The 15613-nt window shown below is 40.3% G+C and overlaps 1 protein-coding gene across 5 annotated transcripts; it reads left to right on the top strand.

Moving 5' to 3' along the window:
- The first annotated feature begins 3670 nt into the window (after positions 1-3670).
- Positions 3671-6992, top strand: LOC145448909 (uncharacterized). Of its 5 annotated transcripts, none has more exons than XM_080327358.1 (7): positions 3671-4139; positions 4752-4938; positions 5024-5217; positions 5287-5559; positions 5613-5754; positions 5964-6296; positions 6364-6992. In XM_080327358.1, the coding sequence occupies exons 4-7, from the start codon at positions 5359-5361 to the stop codon at positions 6909-6911; spliced, it is 1224 nt and encodes a 407-aa protein (XP_080183484.1). In that variant the 5' UTR covers positions 3671-4139; positions 4752-4938; positions 5024-5217; positions 5287-5358; the 3' UTR covers positions 6912-6992. The 5 variants fall into 5 exon arrangements, with proteins under 5 accessions (XP_080183484.1, XP_080183485.1, XP_080183483.1 ...); XM_080327359.1 differs by having other exon boundaries at positions 5044-5217; XM_080327357.1 differs by having other exon boundaries at positions 3672-4139; positions 5004-5217.
- Positions 6993-15613: the final 8621 nt, after the last annotated feature.

Genomic DNA, 15613 nt, shown 5'->3' on the forward strand with positions numbered 1-15613 from the left:
TTCAATAACGTCAATAACGTTGCAACATTACCCATAGACACCTGGAATTCCAGTTTTATATTGTTGATACTGTTGTAGGACACCAAATCCACTACCTGCAACTACACTGGATCCAACTACAATAACTGCTTCATTATTTCAAGCCTTTTCCGACTGAATAAGTTTCTTTACATTTGAAATTTATCCAACTTATATATCTAATTTTTAGGTTTTTCACCGAAAAACTCTACGGTTATGTTGAATTTTTTTCTTTGAAATTTCTATCAATCATTAGGTACTATAAGGGTGCTCTTCTTCAGACTTTTTCTGCTACATAGGCCTAGCTTCCAGCCATGTTCGCTGCTTTTTCGTCCACCTGTTCACAAATCTGTATTTACAATTCCAACACAGTATACATTCTACAAAAACAAATCCAAATCTTCTACAGTGTTTCCACTCGAATCTTTGACATTGGCATAAACATTGTCAGCTCAATTTGCGAGACGGATTTATTTTAATAGTTAGTTTGACGGTATGTCTCAACTGCTTCCAAAAATGGCCAAAAATTGAAAATGAAGGGCCAAGGAGCCAAATTAATATTTTGGGGCCAACTGCCTCTACAAAGGGTCAAATTTCACGAATTTGGCCCCGAAAGGGCCAATCTGGCAACCCTGTCTTGGGCCTACCATACTCTGGCCGGGGCTACGTATAAGACGCATTGGTCAGCGCGCTTATTTTATTGTTCGATGCCTTGATAAGCGCGGGTATTCAATTGTTCACGACGGATCAGGAAGTCGCTAATTAACAGCTCTTTCGGACTCGTCGATAAGCTTATCATACGCGTATCATCGTCAACAGGAGGATGTTGTATAATCGTTATTTACGCATGTACTTAACCCTAATGAATTGATGCTATATTACCACCAGGGCCGTAACTGCCGCACCTGAATCCCAATGTATGTATTATTTTCAAAAATATTTCGCGCTATAGGCGTAATTTCAAGTCGCCAAATATCTTGATTATTGGGTGCTCTTCCCCCAAGAAAAAATACGCAAGATTTATAGAAATGGGCATATCGGCGTTAGCCATTACCGCGGCACGAAGCACAAAGACATATAACGTTTTAGGCCGTGAAACATGCGACTCCAAGAAGTGTGCCAGAACGATCGCAGCGCGACAAACACACAAGACAAATACCATCCTGCAGGAAAAAATTATCTCAAAAAACTCATTACGTGAGCAGAGAGAACAAGACATTGATAGCAATATATATATATGCAATTCCCAATCTTATTGACCGATTTTATCATGAATTATCGAGAATTTTCGCGCTTAGCGCTGGCTCACTGAAGTTCGGTTTATCACCATATGGGGGCCCAGGACCAACGTTTTGGGGGGCTGACGAAGTGCTGTATATTACTAAATTTGGTAAAAATCGAACCCGCCCTTTTATTTCAACCACCCTCCCCTTTTTTTCGGCTGGCTACGCCGAACAGACAGATAGTCCTGGCACCGTGTCGACCCAAAATTATACCCTTTGCGGTCTAGTGAGCGAGATAGTGTAATGGTTATGCGTCCGGCTTCTCGAGCGGTAGGTCGTGGGTTCGATCCCCGGCCGGGTCAAACCAAAGACTCGAAAAATGGTATCCGCAGCTATCCTGCTAGGCGCTCAGCAATCACGAATAGCATGGAGGAGAAAAAAAACGGGGTCGCAGACTAGATGACCTCATGGGGCCGTATCGCAACTCCGTCGCCAAAGCATCTCGATGGTGCAGGCGAGAAAGAATATCATATCTCTCTCTCTCTCTCTCTATACTTTAATAACCCCTGAAAAGGTAAACTTTGCGTTACTGTAACTTGCAAATGGCAGTCTGTAATGATAGTATTTACTACTGTCCTTGTGCCTAGCATTAATCGAACAGGTATTACGGAAGTATTGATGATTGTTTAGCGAAAATAAGCAGAAAGTGAATTTACCGTCATTTTCCCAGCCTCTGACGGGCTGCTATATGTCTGTCACTACACCAGCTTCCAAACCAGGGTTTGGTTACGTAATAATTATAGTGCGAAAATATCAATTCACTACGGCTTGTGAGAGCTACGACTATAGTGGAGTAGTGGTGCGTCGTAAGTTAAACAAGTTTTTACAACTGCGTCGCAACAACTAAAGTTACACTGCCCTTGAATTTCGTATTATGTTTATTTGAAAAGCAATTATTATTCACGATTTTCATTCGCACTCATCCGGGATTTTCATTCGCACCGTTCGCACAACCTTCATTCGCACTCATCCGGGATTTTCATTCGCACTGTTCGCACCATGTTCGTCATTCGCACTGCAAATTTTTTCATTCGCACAAGTGCGAACCGTCACACAGGTTGAAAAGCACTGCACTATAGCATATAGAACTTGGCCAATGGCCACTTTCGGATAGTACAAATGCCCCGTAGGCAGTGGCGTAGCAGCCACTTGGCGGTTCTGGCTCTGCGTCAGTGGCGGCAGGCTCCAAATGGGCGGCAAAATGAGGCTGCACAGTGCACACCAATTCTTTAATTATGTATTATAGTGGTCCCCACCGTAAATACTATTTTATTCAAATCCAAATGTTTCGACGGTAATAACTTCGCTTCCACTGGTCGGAATTGAACCAAATTTGGTGAGCATCGTTTCTATAGACAGCCTAACACTTTCATGGGGTAAACAGAAAATTTTCAAAATTTTATATGATTTATTTTTAAATAATAAATAGAAACTTTCTTCTCCTGTAGCAAAGCGGTTACTGGCTGGAATTGAACCAAATTTTGCGTGTAGGCTTGAATTAGGTAACCTAACGATTGTATCTAGTAGCCAGTACGATTTGAGAAAAAAAGTCATTTTTGAAGAGCCCTATTGTGCATTGTAATACATATTTGTTTCTATGATTCAGAGAAAATATGGAGTTCCGCGAAGCCTTGCAGAATAGCGTAAGTATTCCGCTCAACATTATAGGTTAAGAACCACTGGATTATGTATGGAGTATACGAGATTTCAATGTCTGATCAATGATAGACTGAGAGTTAATTTCTCGCAAGCGAACCCATGTATTTTAATGTAAAACATTGTGATTCGGTAAATTCTTTACGTACATACTTATTACCACATTGATTTGCAACCCGAGATTTGACCGTCCGATCATGATCATTAGTTTCACGTATACCTCCTCCTGTGCCGTGTTAAAGGGTAATATGACATCAGCAAACATTATTGAAGCATCATTATTAGCACTTCGATTTGAAAAACCAGATTCGTATGTCTTACTTATAGTTTATTGGAAATTGACCCATGTTGGCACAATCCAACCGTGTATTGTGCAGATGTAAGGAAATAGATTACTAATGCAATCGTTTACAATAATCAAAACTAACAACTGGTACAATTTTACAAATCAATCGTTTGTAACAACTAAGGCTAAAGATGAAACAACAATTTCGGTATTGATACGTTGAACACCGGGTTCAATGCTTTATCGTCCGAATTAGTGACGAATAACTGAAACGCATACACAGTGTCAGTATATCGCCCGGTTGATTAATGCTTGATCCCTTTCGCACTATCCAACGCGCGCACTGTAAAATATTAGATGATCTACACAAAACTCTCCTCGTCACATGAAAAACTGGGGCGATGTTTGCTAGTAGGGTTCTGGTAAATATCAGGCTGATTTAAATCAGTGTGATATAAATCAGGTTTTTTCCTTTGATTTTTGATTTTAATTTTACCGTTTTGATATAAATGATTTTTTGGTTTTTATTTTTAATTTTTAAAAAGGTGCGTGAATATAGATTTTTGGACAACCATTGTATATTGACACAACCCGGACATCGTTTTTCGTCACCGGTACCGGCACGGTTTAGCGAATCGAGGGCAAGGCGGGAACAGAGTGCTCGCAATAGGCGGTGACGGTGATCAGCCAGTTCTTGAGCTTTGCTGTGGATTCGGTGTGTCCGTGGTGCTGCTGTTTACAAGGCGATGGTGGGAGGGCGAAAACGAAACTCAATCTGGAGTATATATCGGGAGATTCCCGCATCTCTAATGCCAAAGCGATGCAAAAGAGCCGTTTGCATTTATTGCGGTGCTGATATGATGGGTCAAGTAATCAGAATGAAAACTCATACGCAGGTAAGATACCATGTTACTGTATTATGAGTGAATCTAATTCATGTAATCGCTTGAATAACTGCGTGTGCATGGTAATACGTTAACAGGGTATGGGCAGATTACAGCACTGCTACCGCACTCTCTTTGCATATCTAAAAACCCTTGCTTACGGTATGCTATGCTTGATGTGGTAATATCTAATATGCAACACGTCAACCGAAAGATACTTATCACATAGTCCTAGACAACATCTTTTGAGCCTACTTCCTTATCCACAACTACAAGATTATCAATAGCTAGTGTTCCCCATGAACATGTCTAAGCTTATGGCGTCAATAATTAGGGTTATGATGTTACGTATCATCATGCAATTATGGCTGGGGTATTGTAGATAGCATAGGTTTGGGGCTAGGGTAAGGTTTGGTTGTCTCCGGGGCAACGGGTATGGGTGATAAATGATCGCACTATACCGTAGCGATGAATCAATATTAATTTCGGCAACCGCGGTTTGTCATGGTCATGCTGTGTATAAGAAAGTACAGGCTCCCTTGACGGCTTGACCCTTCTTGGTCATGGAGTCTAATAAATCAAGTGTGGATTATTGTATCAGATTTATGTTAAATATATCTCTAGACTTGCAAGAAGACGCCTCAGAAGTTGAGGTCAGAGTTCCGAGAATCAGATGAAGGCCCAGGCTCTAGTAATGCGCTGCAGCAAGATTTTTCTGGACAGAAGACTATAACCAACTATGTGACTAGACCCTTGACGAAGAACCAAGAATATTCCAGTTACGAGTCGCTTGTTCTGTCATTTATCTCAGGTATTCATGCATTTGGAGATTCATTTTTGGTGATAATATCCCACATCATGTTATATGTTACACAGGAAATATACCTTGGAATCAGCTAAACAACATGCATTTTAGACAATTTTGTCATTCGTTGCGACCAGATTTTAATTTGCCGAGCGTAGAACAGGCATCCGGCTCCATACTATGTGGTCTCAACTCAAAAGTATCAACTGCAATTGAACAATTTGTCAATAATGCTCATACTCTGACGATTGTTAGTGACACATGGACAAGTAGTTCCAGTCAAAAGTATGTTGCATAATATGCATGCCTGTCATTGTTTTTGGAGTTAGTATAACCATGAGATTTGTTTTTCAGAATTCTGAATCGGGCATAACCTTGACAGGTGCATGTCTGGCTCACCAGTCGAATCTTCTCGTTAAAGACCTGATGGGCATCAGTCGTGTGTGGAATATAGTTGAAAAGGTGATCACTGTTGCATCTTTCATCCGACGATCAGTTGCTCTCCGTAGCTCAATCTCTCGATATATGGGCCGGGAAAAGATCCCCATGTGGTTACCTAGCGAGACAAGATGGTATTCCTTCTCCGAAACATTGAAGCATGTCATAAATGTTGAAACAGCTATTCAAGTAAATAATTCATAGATTTCTGTGACATTTGCATGAAGTCATCTTTTTTCGAGGTTGTGTTTGTTCAAGAAACGTCAAAACCGCACTTGAATACAGCGAGTGCATGTACTGTTCGAACAATCATCAATGATCAGAAATTTTGGGAAGATACTAAAGCAATCTATGGTCTACTCAAGCCGTATTATGTCATTACTGGTTAGTTACTGAAAAACTTCATTTTGCGGCAGTTGAGCAACACTCTGAGCAAAAAAGTAACGAGGCGACTGTTCGACACTGGCAATCATAACTATGCTACTTCATTCAAATTATATTGTAAATAATTTCTAAATAAAAATAAAGTTGTAAATATTTAACTCAGAGTTAACAGGTGATATGTTTAAATCTTAAATCTTGCATTTTTACAGCCATCTCAGAATTGGACAATACTTCCGCTGGGCTAATCCTATCAGGCTGGATGTGGCTCAAGCTTGAGAAAAAAAAGACTACCGCTCAGGATGCTGATGAGAAGAGTCTGGTTTTATCAAAGATGCAACGAAGAACGAAAAACTATGTCGAGGACCATCATCTAGTGGCCTGGGTTCTAGATCCCCGAGTTAGAGGCTGTGGCTTGAACATGACTGGCAAAAGGCTTGTTCGGGATCTGGCCAAAAAAATATTTTCAAAAATAGAACCAAGCTTCAATGATGAATCTGCTTCTAACCTCATCAAACACTGGTTCGACTATGATTGTAAAGAGGGTGAGTCTACGAGTGCACACTGCACACCTATCACTGCACGTTTCTGATATTACCCTGATTTTTTTAGGAGTTTTTGATGCAGAATCCACTATCTGGGTACCATTTTTAACGGCACGGCCGGCATTATTATGGAAGGATTTAGCTGTTGTTTCTCCGGAACGTTCAAAACTCGCCAGGACTGTTCTTTCGAGCGTTCCACATGCTGCGTCTTGTGAGAGGCTTTGGTCATCTGCGGCAGCAACTGCAGCCAAGAGTCGCAATCGCCTAACGCAAATAAATCTTGAAGTTATGCTTCGAGTGAAAGATCACTTCATGGATACTGACTCTGGAACTGGAAAAGTGGAAAAGGCGATGAGAAAAATCAACGCCTTGCTGGCAGAGACCACTCCAGACATCAACAGCTATGCTCATGATGAAGATGATACTGAAGATGCAACTGTTACGGATGCTGCTGATTTGACGCAACATGTCTGCTTGGTACTAGAACAGATATCGGACAATCCTAGCCACCAACATTTCTCTGCTGGGTTGAATATTTTCCAGTACGCAGATGAAGATCCAGAGCCTCGAATTATTCAGTTGATGAGATTTGCCGAAGCACCTTCATTTAGATGATTTTCAATGGTCTCAAACTCATTGTTGTTGTTGTTTCAGTTGTTCTAAGTAAAAATAATAATAAAGAGCAAAAAAATCATGGTTTTTATTATGGTTAGATTTTATCGCTTCGAATCAGAGGCAAATTGATATTTACCGGAACCCTATTTGCTAGACACATCCTATTCAACTAGATTTGTGTTATATGCAAAACGCATAATATCAAAGAACTCGAAAACGTACACCGAAATGTGGTAAATGTGTTTTGTGTTCATGTTCAATATAGTAATTTTTATACAAAAATTTGTCATTTCTCTGTACCAAGATATTTATTCGTGCAATGCCCAAGCCACCAATGTCTTGCTCGGTATTATGAATTTGAGCTGTAAGTGAGTCGCTTGTGACGGACGCGCAGGTACAGCAGCTCTGATTTATCGAGCACAAGGGACAATAGCATCAATCCATTATTAAATTCGTATCGAACACTGGACTAATGTAATTTAGTTATTGGTCGAGAAAACACCATCAAGTTTTTTGTGGCATGCATTGGAAAAATTTATTGCGCTGAGCTCGATACAAAATCTGTACATTTGGAAATACAAATACACTATATTTCGATGGGACCAACACTGTATGCTTTTCTATGTTGGATTGTGAGATGCGTAGATTAATCAGAGAGAAAATCGACCTTGATGATGTCTTTATATGACAATGTAATCCTCGACATAACCTATACCGCAACAAGACCTTACTTATGTAATATTGATTCATGGCATGATTGAATTCCCAGCGATTTACCCGCGAGTAGACAACAACGGTTCTGATATATCGGATGCAAGATCCCAGAGCATTGCTGATTTTTCAACTTAGCACACATATTATCCAAAGATATCGCTCGTTCCAATTGATATATTCCTAAAGCACAAACAAACGACCGACATAAAGAATAGTTTGTTATGTTGTTATTTATACGATATCCCACACTACAGAATGCAATTGACGTTTTAATGTGCCATGATATTGATTTGAACCACGCCAAATTCCAGCTACATTTTACCAACTTGTAGATATGATATCAATGTTGACCAGCACCGCTTCATCGTGTGGATCCTTTTTCAGCGTCATAGATACAGCTCAGTAATCAAACTTACTTACACGGAGGTTTATGAAATAGGTGTTTGAGTAACTCTTCGTTCGTTATTTCGTTCGCGTCAGATCCTTTGATTTTGAAATGAACCAGGCTAAATGGTAGAATGGTAAACCAAGGTAATGGTCAAATTACCAGCTTGAAATTACAAATCGAAATAGTTGTCATATATGGGTTGTGAGCGAACCACATAGGAAATATTTACATTCCCTTCTACAATACATCGTCGATTTCTATTTCATCATGATGACAGAACCATAGTTGTCGCCATAACTAATTCACTTTACTCTATATTATCATGCTACAAATCCGCAGATTGTTTGGTTATACTTCGCAAACTTTCCGTTACACATTGTAATCGTGCAATTTCAGGCTTAAACATGTCCTACTTATTTCTATCCGATGTATCTGAATATTCAAATAACCCAGCAATGGAATTAGTACTTTGCATACTTCAAATATTCGCGGCAATTTTCACAAAAGTTGCGTGTTGCTGTACCATGGGTCTATATCAGACGAGGGCATTATGTGGCCGCGACGCTATTCTGACCGACCGTCGATAAGTACCTTGGAATGTAGACTACAAAATATATTTATTGATATTTATGTTTATGTTTGGACAAAAGCTACCGTTGAAACTATATTTACCATATGTCCCTTTTTAAGAGGAATTGTCTCATTTTTTTTTCAATAAATTGAAAGTATCCTCTTTTTTGGGAATTTGTCCTCTTTTCTAGAAAAGACTTTACACACCCGACAAGTTGGTATTATTGTTGCAAAATCAAGTCACATGTAATAATTTCAAGTTCAGTTACAATATCTAAGAAATTGTGAGCCAATTCGTAAATTCGAACTGCATGGTGACTTGACAGCCGCCAACTCATGCCAATTGAATATTGGTCAGGCTATCCCTGGCATAGATAGCATCGTATCATATCCTTGATGGGCTAAATGAGTCAGTGCATAGGCGCCGACTTTTATTTTTGCATGGGGTGGCGGCAGGCGCGTAGCCTGGGGGACGTCGAACACCCCACCCCTTGAAATGACCATTCTGACTCTAATACTCAGTTGCAATTCAACAAGTCGTATTACCAGTGTTACGCGGGGCCGCGACCGATTAGCGAGATTCGTTTGTAATGTACACGCATATCGCATCGCACAATGCAACGCGACGCGGTCTCCCGCTGAGATGATTGCGAAATTAGGTCATTGATTGCTGCGAAATCGGCATTCGTCGCTGGACTGAGCAGGTACACAGCGCGACAATTCTGGAACAGGAAAAACGGACAAGAATGATGATTACAAAGGCACGCGGCCAATCAGTAATTAATTACTTAGTATTGAGTAGCTCGCATCGCGACAATGGGTTTCTGATTAAAACATCGATTTTGACTGCATTGCTGCATTTCCCAATTTACGTTCGCAGGGCATAATTGGATTAATGTTATGGGCGCTGGAATAAATTCTAACGAGCAGGCACACACAATAAAACACTGTTCAACTTTGCGCTGCGAGAATATTTATCACAAAAATGGTTCACAAAATATTTTAAACGCGGCTTGCGGCCCTCATCGATGCAAATAATGCACTTTAATTTGTTGAAGGTGGACGTATATTTGATCGTCAAATCGCGATGGGAGATGGTGCTTCTCAAAGCGCGCGATCAAATCTACGTTTCTAACGATGAGATCGAATTTGTACATCTAATATTGATCGTTAGTTTGCTGAAATCAGCATCAGTGAGCTGTGCGAAATACATAGTAGTGATCAATTTTATCGGACTGTACAATCGGTCGGCAAAGTTGCGCTGATAACGAAATTGCAAACATGCCGCAAACCCGCAATAATTACAAATACAGGGTGCGATAGTCATACCTAAAAAAATACCCAGATTCGGCAATGGCAACGAGCACAATTTGTTCAGACGCGGGCATAAGTTTTATTCAAAAAGATACTTAAACACAAACAATATTACACTCAGAGATAGTTACTGTTTGACGGTATAGCAGGCCTGCATGCGGACGCGCTAAATCAAACCACCGACTATATTGCAAGTGCACATGAGATATCGATGACCCATTTCGCATACAAGTGATTCTTGCTAATTTGCAGTACGCAGCATCGATAATACGAATTAGTGAATTGGCATTTCAGAAGGACGGGATTTCTAGTTATAAACGAAAAACTCCCTGGCTACGCTCTTGGGGTTTTATGCGGACAACCCGCTGGTTAATATCAGCCCGGGGTATACGGCCTACGTAGGCCCCGATCAGCCAGTCGAATTTGATCGTACAATGGTGCGCCTTTAATTATCCACGTGTTATTGCAGTAAGAGCAATATGGCGCATGCCGTGACCTTATCAATAGAAATACATATCCCGATATCCGAAAGGTTTGAAATTCGATCCGCGATACGGTTGCGCTTGATACAGTCCATCCAGCAATAACGTTTATTGGAACATAGAAGGTTCCGGTTCAAACTAATCGAATAAATTCAGAATTTGCGCCACCGAGAATCTCGTGTTGCATCATTTTTTGACAACATAATTCAACACTGTGCACTGCACAATGCGCAGTATTAATAACAAATCAAACACTGTCAAGTGACACCGAGCGAATACGAGTGTATAATGCAGACAAGCATTAGTAGCCTACAGATGATAGCAAACGAGAAAGCGCGCATCTAATCGGTAATTCCTCAACTTGCGTACAGCACAATGTTGTTCCAATTCTGACATCCCGACAATTGTTTGCTCATTATACCGACGTTTGAGCTATATATTGTGGCATTTCCTGATAAAAGATGGCAAAGCCTTAGTTAGAGTAATGAATATGCGCACTCCGAGCAGGAATGACTTTCAATTCGCAGGCATACACAAACACACTGTCCTATTCAGAGGTGGTCAGTAACGAAGTACTTCTACTTTTTCGAATTACTCAAGTAGTTTTCCTGTACTTCTGGTACTTACTCAAGTAGATCTTATTTCGCTACTTTGAGTTTGTCAAGTAGAAGTAGTTCAATCTTCCAATCAGGAAGATAGCCTGAGAAATTTCGGGGCTGTTTTCACGGAGTATCAACATTTAATTTTCATAAAAGTTGAGTAAAGCCAAGAATTTTCGTCCCGCTTCTCGCGCAGTGGATACGGAGTGACCAGGATGATTTCACGAAAGTATCATTGCCACATTGTCGCCCTTCGCCCATATGAAATAATTCATCACAGTATATATGGCTCATCATAACCTTTGAAAGTGATGTTTCGCAATCTAGCATTTAATTGTCATATCGTCATCTAACATGTCCATGGCGTTTCCTAATCTGGAAATGTGAACTCTGACTTTTTTTGAGTTTTAGAGCTGTTTCAGCATACCTCCTTTAAAACTTTCTGGACTAAAGGCTTGAAATACATGTTCCACTTTTAGAAGTAGTATCTATATTTCACTTTTAATTCCCATTATCTTATATTTTGAGTTATAATTAATATCAGTTATTTTGTCATAATAACATACATGTTGAAGAATAAAAGCAAGTGTAGTTATGCCTTTAATTTACGGAAATAAAGCTACACAATATGGCATTTTTGCGGTCCACCATATTTTTTATTAACGTTTACTAATCACGCAAAGTGCTCACACCGTATCCTATACAACTTCTCCGTATTGCTCTTCGACTAAACTACGGGCCTTATAATATTGGGGATGGCGCCGTACCATGCTATTTTCTAAAACGTGTTGTTCGAGAAAACAGAGGATTAGTATCGCATTTCCATTTCAATACTATCATGATGTGGATGAATGCTTATGCTATCGACAATTGGATACCTGTTGGTATGCATCAATATGAATCAAGCTCGTCACCTTTCGCATAGCTCAATTTGCATCTTTTCACCATCCATGTGAGGGAAGTAGGACCGTTTTCACAACGACTTACTTACTTGAGTACTTTTAAAGTCAGTCAGCCAAGCCTCCAATCAAAGAGACTATCACGGAACCAACTCAAGAATTATTTTATAAATGAATATGGGTGAAAATACAATTTAACTAAGAGAAGGAGATCGTGAATTCGCTCGTCTGGTCGAGAGAGAAGATGGAGTTTCTCAGCGCAAGCGTGTCGAAATCGACGTCGTAAACGAGGTTGCTCCGAAACCGGCAACCATATTTTAAACGCAAGATATTTTGTGTCACGAGAATTTTCTAACATTGAATAAATGTTAATTTACGAATAATTTAAGCAAATCATGGCAGTGGCGTAGCAGGCACTTGGCTGTTGTGGCTCCGCGCCAGGGGCGGCAGGCTGTGGGGTGGGGGCGTGAAATGATGCTGGACAATTCACGCAGCACGGAGAGATGGATGACTAATAACGAGCATAATTTGTTACGATCCAGACTGGAATCGGTGGTTGCTTTCGACAATATGTTGCGCGTGACAGCGTTTGATGTTAAGCTAAATCGAACCGAATTAATTCGAAGCATCTTTATGCTTGTATCTCAAACTTTATCCTGCCATTAGTGTTTCAAATGCTTAAATGGCAAAGTCGTATTTACGTTCTACCATGAATGATGATCGGCTATATCAGATCTATCGGTTCCTTTTATAGCAAGAGACCACGTTCAAAACTTGACTGCCCGCAGTTAGATGTGGCGCAGCGAGAAAAAATATTCAGTTGAATGATTTGTCAAAAATAATCATGGACAATGGTATACTAGAGGGGTTGGCAAACTGCGGCTCTCATCCTTTGATTGCGGCTCTTCACTGATTGCGTATTCGTTTCGCCATTTTTCTACAGAGGTTTAACCTGATTACAAATTGATGCCTTTTATCGGGTATTAACAATATGCGTATTGTTTCGCGTTGTTTCTTTCCTTATGGTTTACGCAAGACCTGTAAAATTTAGGAAAAGTTGGCACTACATGTTTAGAAACATGCAATTGAACTCTCGAATCGAGTTCACAAACGTTACACCAGCCACAATGGATGCCTTATGGTCATTGATGAAGGAAAGGAATCGGTTTATTTTTGTCCTCGATGTTTTTTATGTGACATATACACTGACTCGTACACAAATCATTGTGTTCAACAATGAACTTGATAATTAATTACGCCAGCGCAGGTCACAATCATTTTCCGGGCTAGCAATGGGGAATACGACTCTTCCATTTGTGTTGTAAAGGATAGCAATAACTGGAGAGTTTCCTCCCACCACTCCGCACTGCTTAGACGTCATATCAGTCTGATTTCAAACACCTTACAGGGCAGGTGGAGACGCACCGTATCACCACAGACTTGGACAACTAGAAAATTTTCATCGTTTCCGACTTAGATTGAAATTGGAATTGGAGCTAAACAGTTTTTTTTCTTCAAATGAGATTAGAATTAGAATTAGAGCTCCACAGCTTTTTCCAAATTAGATTAAAAATATAATTACTGAATTCGCAAAAACTTGGAAATTGTATGAAATTATGAATGAGAAATAAACACAGCAAAAATCAAGTTCATATCTAATCACAGTGCACTCCCATAACCATGATAATGGTTAATCTCAATACATCGAGCTTGGCTCGTTTTGCACGATAACAGAGGGAAGGGTCACCAAAACACGACCCGCGAGGTCCCATTGTGCGACCGGCGATCTAATTTGTGATTTTGGAAGAACGCGAGGTAAATCATTTCGAAATACTGAAATTGATTTCAGTTCCAAATAATTTTTGTTGTTTCGAAATAAGCTATTCGCCTGTGGCCAACAACACTATTCCTCGCTAGATGAAACGACTCGATAACTTCGGCGATGACAACAGTATTCCATCTATGGAGTGGAGAGTTAACTGATATGAATAAGCACATTTGCTTGACGTGCAATGGCCCAGACACTGCCAAGACAGACTCTTAGAAAACGGCCTAGGCCGCTATGGCGTCCTCTCAAGATCAATTTTCCGCTAGTAACATGTCTGGCTATCGCCAATATCGATTCACAAGTCGCTGAATAGCATTGTCAAGTATATCGTGCGGAGCACACAGCCCAAAATAAAGTGAGAATTATGATCAGGATATTTCTTGTTGTATTTGTAATATTTTAATTATTTCTTTTGTCGTAACCATGCCCATTGGACATGTTATAGTGAGCACGGTGTTGTACTAACTACTAACGTTAAGTTTTAATAACGTGGTTGCTCAACTGTGTGGCCTATTTTGCCTCACTATTGCATTCTTGCGGCCCGCGGTTTCTATAAAATTTGAAAAGTGACCAGCGACCTGTTTTGAGTTGGCGACCCCTGTCTTATACAGTTCTCCTGCATGGCTGACAACTCCCTCCGGTGGAGCTGATGTTGCAGTCATGCCTGTGAACTCTCGAACAGCAGCCTTGAGATGAGGAATCGATTTTCTTTTTTTCAGTAAGTAAAAACATTACGGTCCAGCATGCTCTCACTCTCTGCAGTGAAATATTTCCACTTCACCATCTAATATATTTTCTTTGGTTATATCTGTAGTAATCATTCTCTTTTTTCTTGCTGTAGTTAAGGGCATGAAAGTGAACAAGCCTGTGTAACTATTTTTTTCTTTGCTGCTTTTCTGTTTGTGATCGAAACTAGACTGTTGTCGCAGACTACAAGTTACTATGCCAGCATGGCTATTATTCGTCGCAATAACTATAATGATTGTACGTACGGTATACGACGTACACCGTACAATCATACGTACACTGCAGAGATGAGCGGATTTGGAATTTATATGTCCTAATCCAATCCAAATCCGAACCTTCCAATCCAAATCCAAATCCTAATCCATAACTTTTTCATATTCAAGTCCATGTCCAATCCTAATCCGATTCCAACTGGAAATTCAGAAAAAATGCTAATTTATGCAACGGGGGATTGGAAATTTTTCTTTCACAACCAACGATTCCCTTGATTCAAGATAACTTGGTAACCATAAGTATGTAGCTGCACATAATACACCTACAAACTATATCCAAGCGATCGCGACTCACAAATGTATTACGCTTATTCCTGACGCGTTACCGTTCGAATATTAACATTCTGATACATTCATACCGCTCCGACTTGCACGCTCGAAAGGTGCCAGTCAGAGAGCATGTTCATGTTCATATTATTGTTGTTGTGATTACAGATTGAGTGTAGCTGTACTTCTCTGGCGTTCTCAGTATCGAAATGAGAGTTACATAGTTAGTTAACTACTCAGTAGGAAACGAGTTCCTATATTGGTGACCCCGAACTACCTGGAAGACTCCAGAAGACCACGAGTATTGTGCACAGCCAGGATTATACTGACGCTTTCCAACATGGATAACGCCGCTATACAGGGATTGACCGACGCATTGAAGGATCTCGTCATTCCTTCGACAGCTAATGCGGTAAGCGTTAAACTTCCGTCAATATGGACTGACAACCCTACTTTGTGGTTCGCTAGAGCTGAAGCTCAGTTCGAGGCTGCAAGCATCACCCGAGATGATACGAAATTTAACCATGTGGTTTCGGTGTTAGATAACGCCACTGCTAGCGAAATTTCCTCTCTCCTTACTGAACCGCCAGCAACAGAAAAGTACCCTGCTATCAAAAAGGCG

This window comes from Botryllus schlosseri, chromosome 10, assembly GCF_051294905.1.
Source record: "Botryllus schlosseri isolate E-star chromosome 10, Bs_hap1, whole genome shotgun sequence".
NCBI lineage: Eukaryota > Metazoa > Chordata > Ascidiacea > Stolidobranchia > Styelidae > Botryllus > Botryllus schlosseri.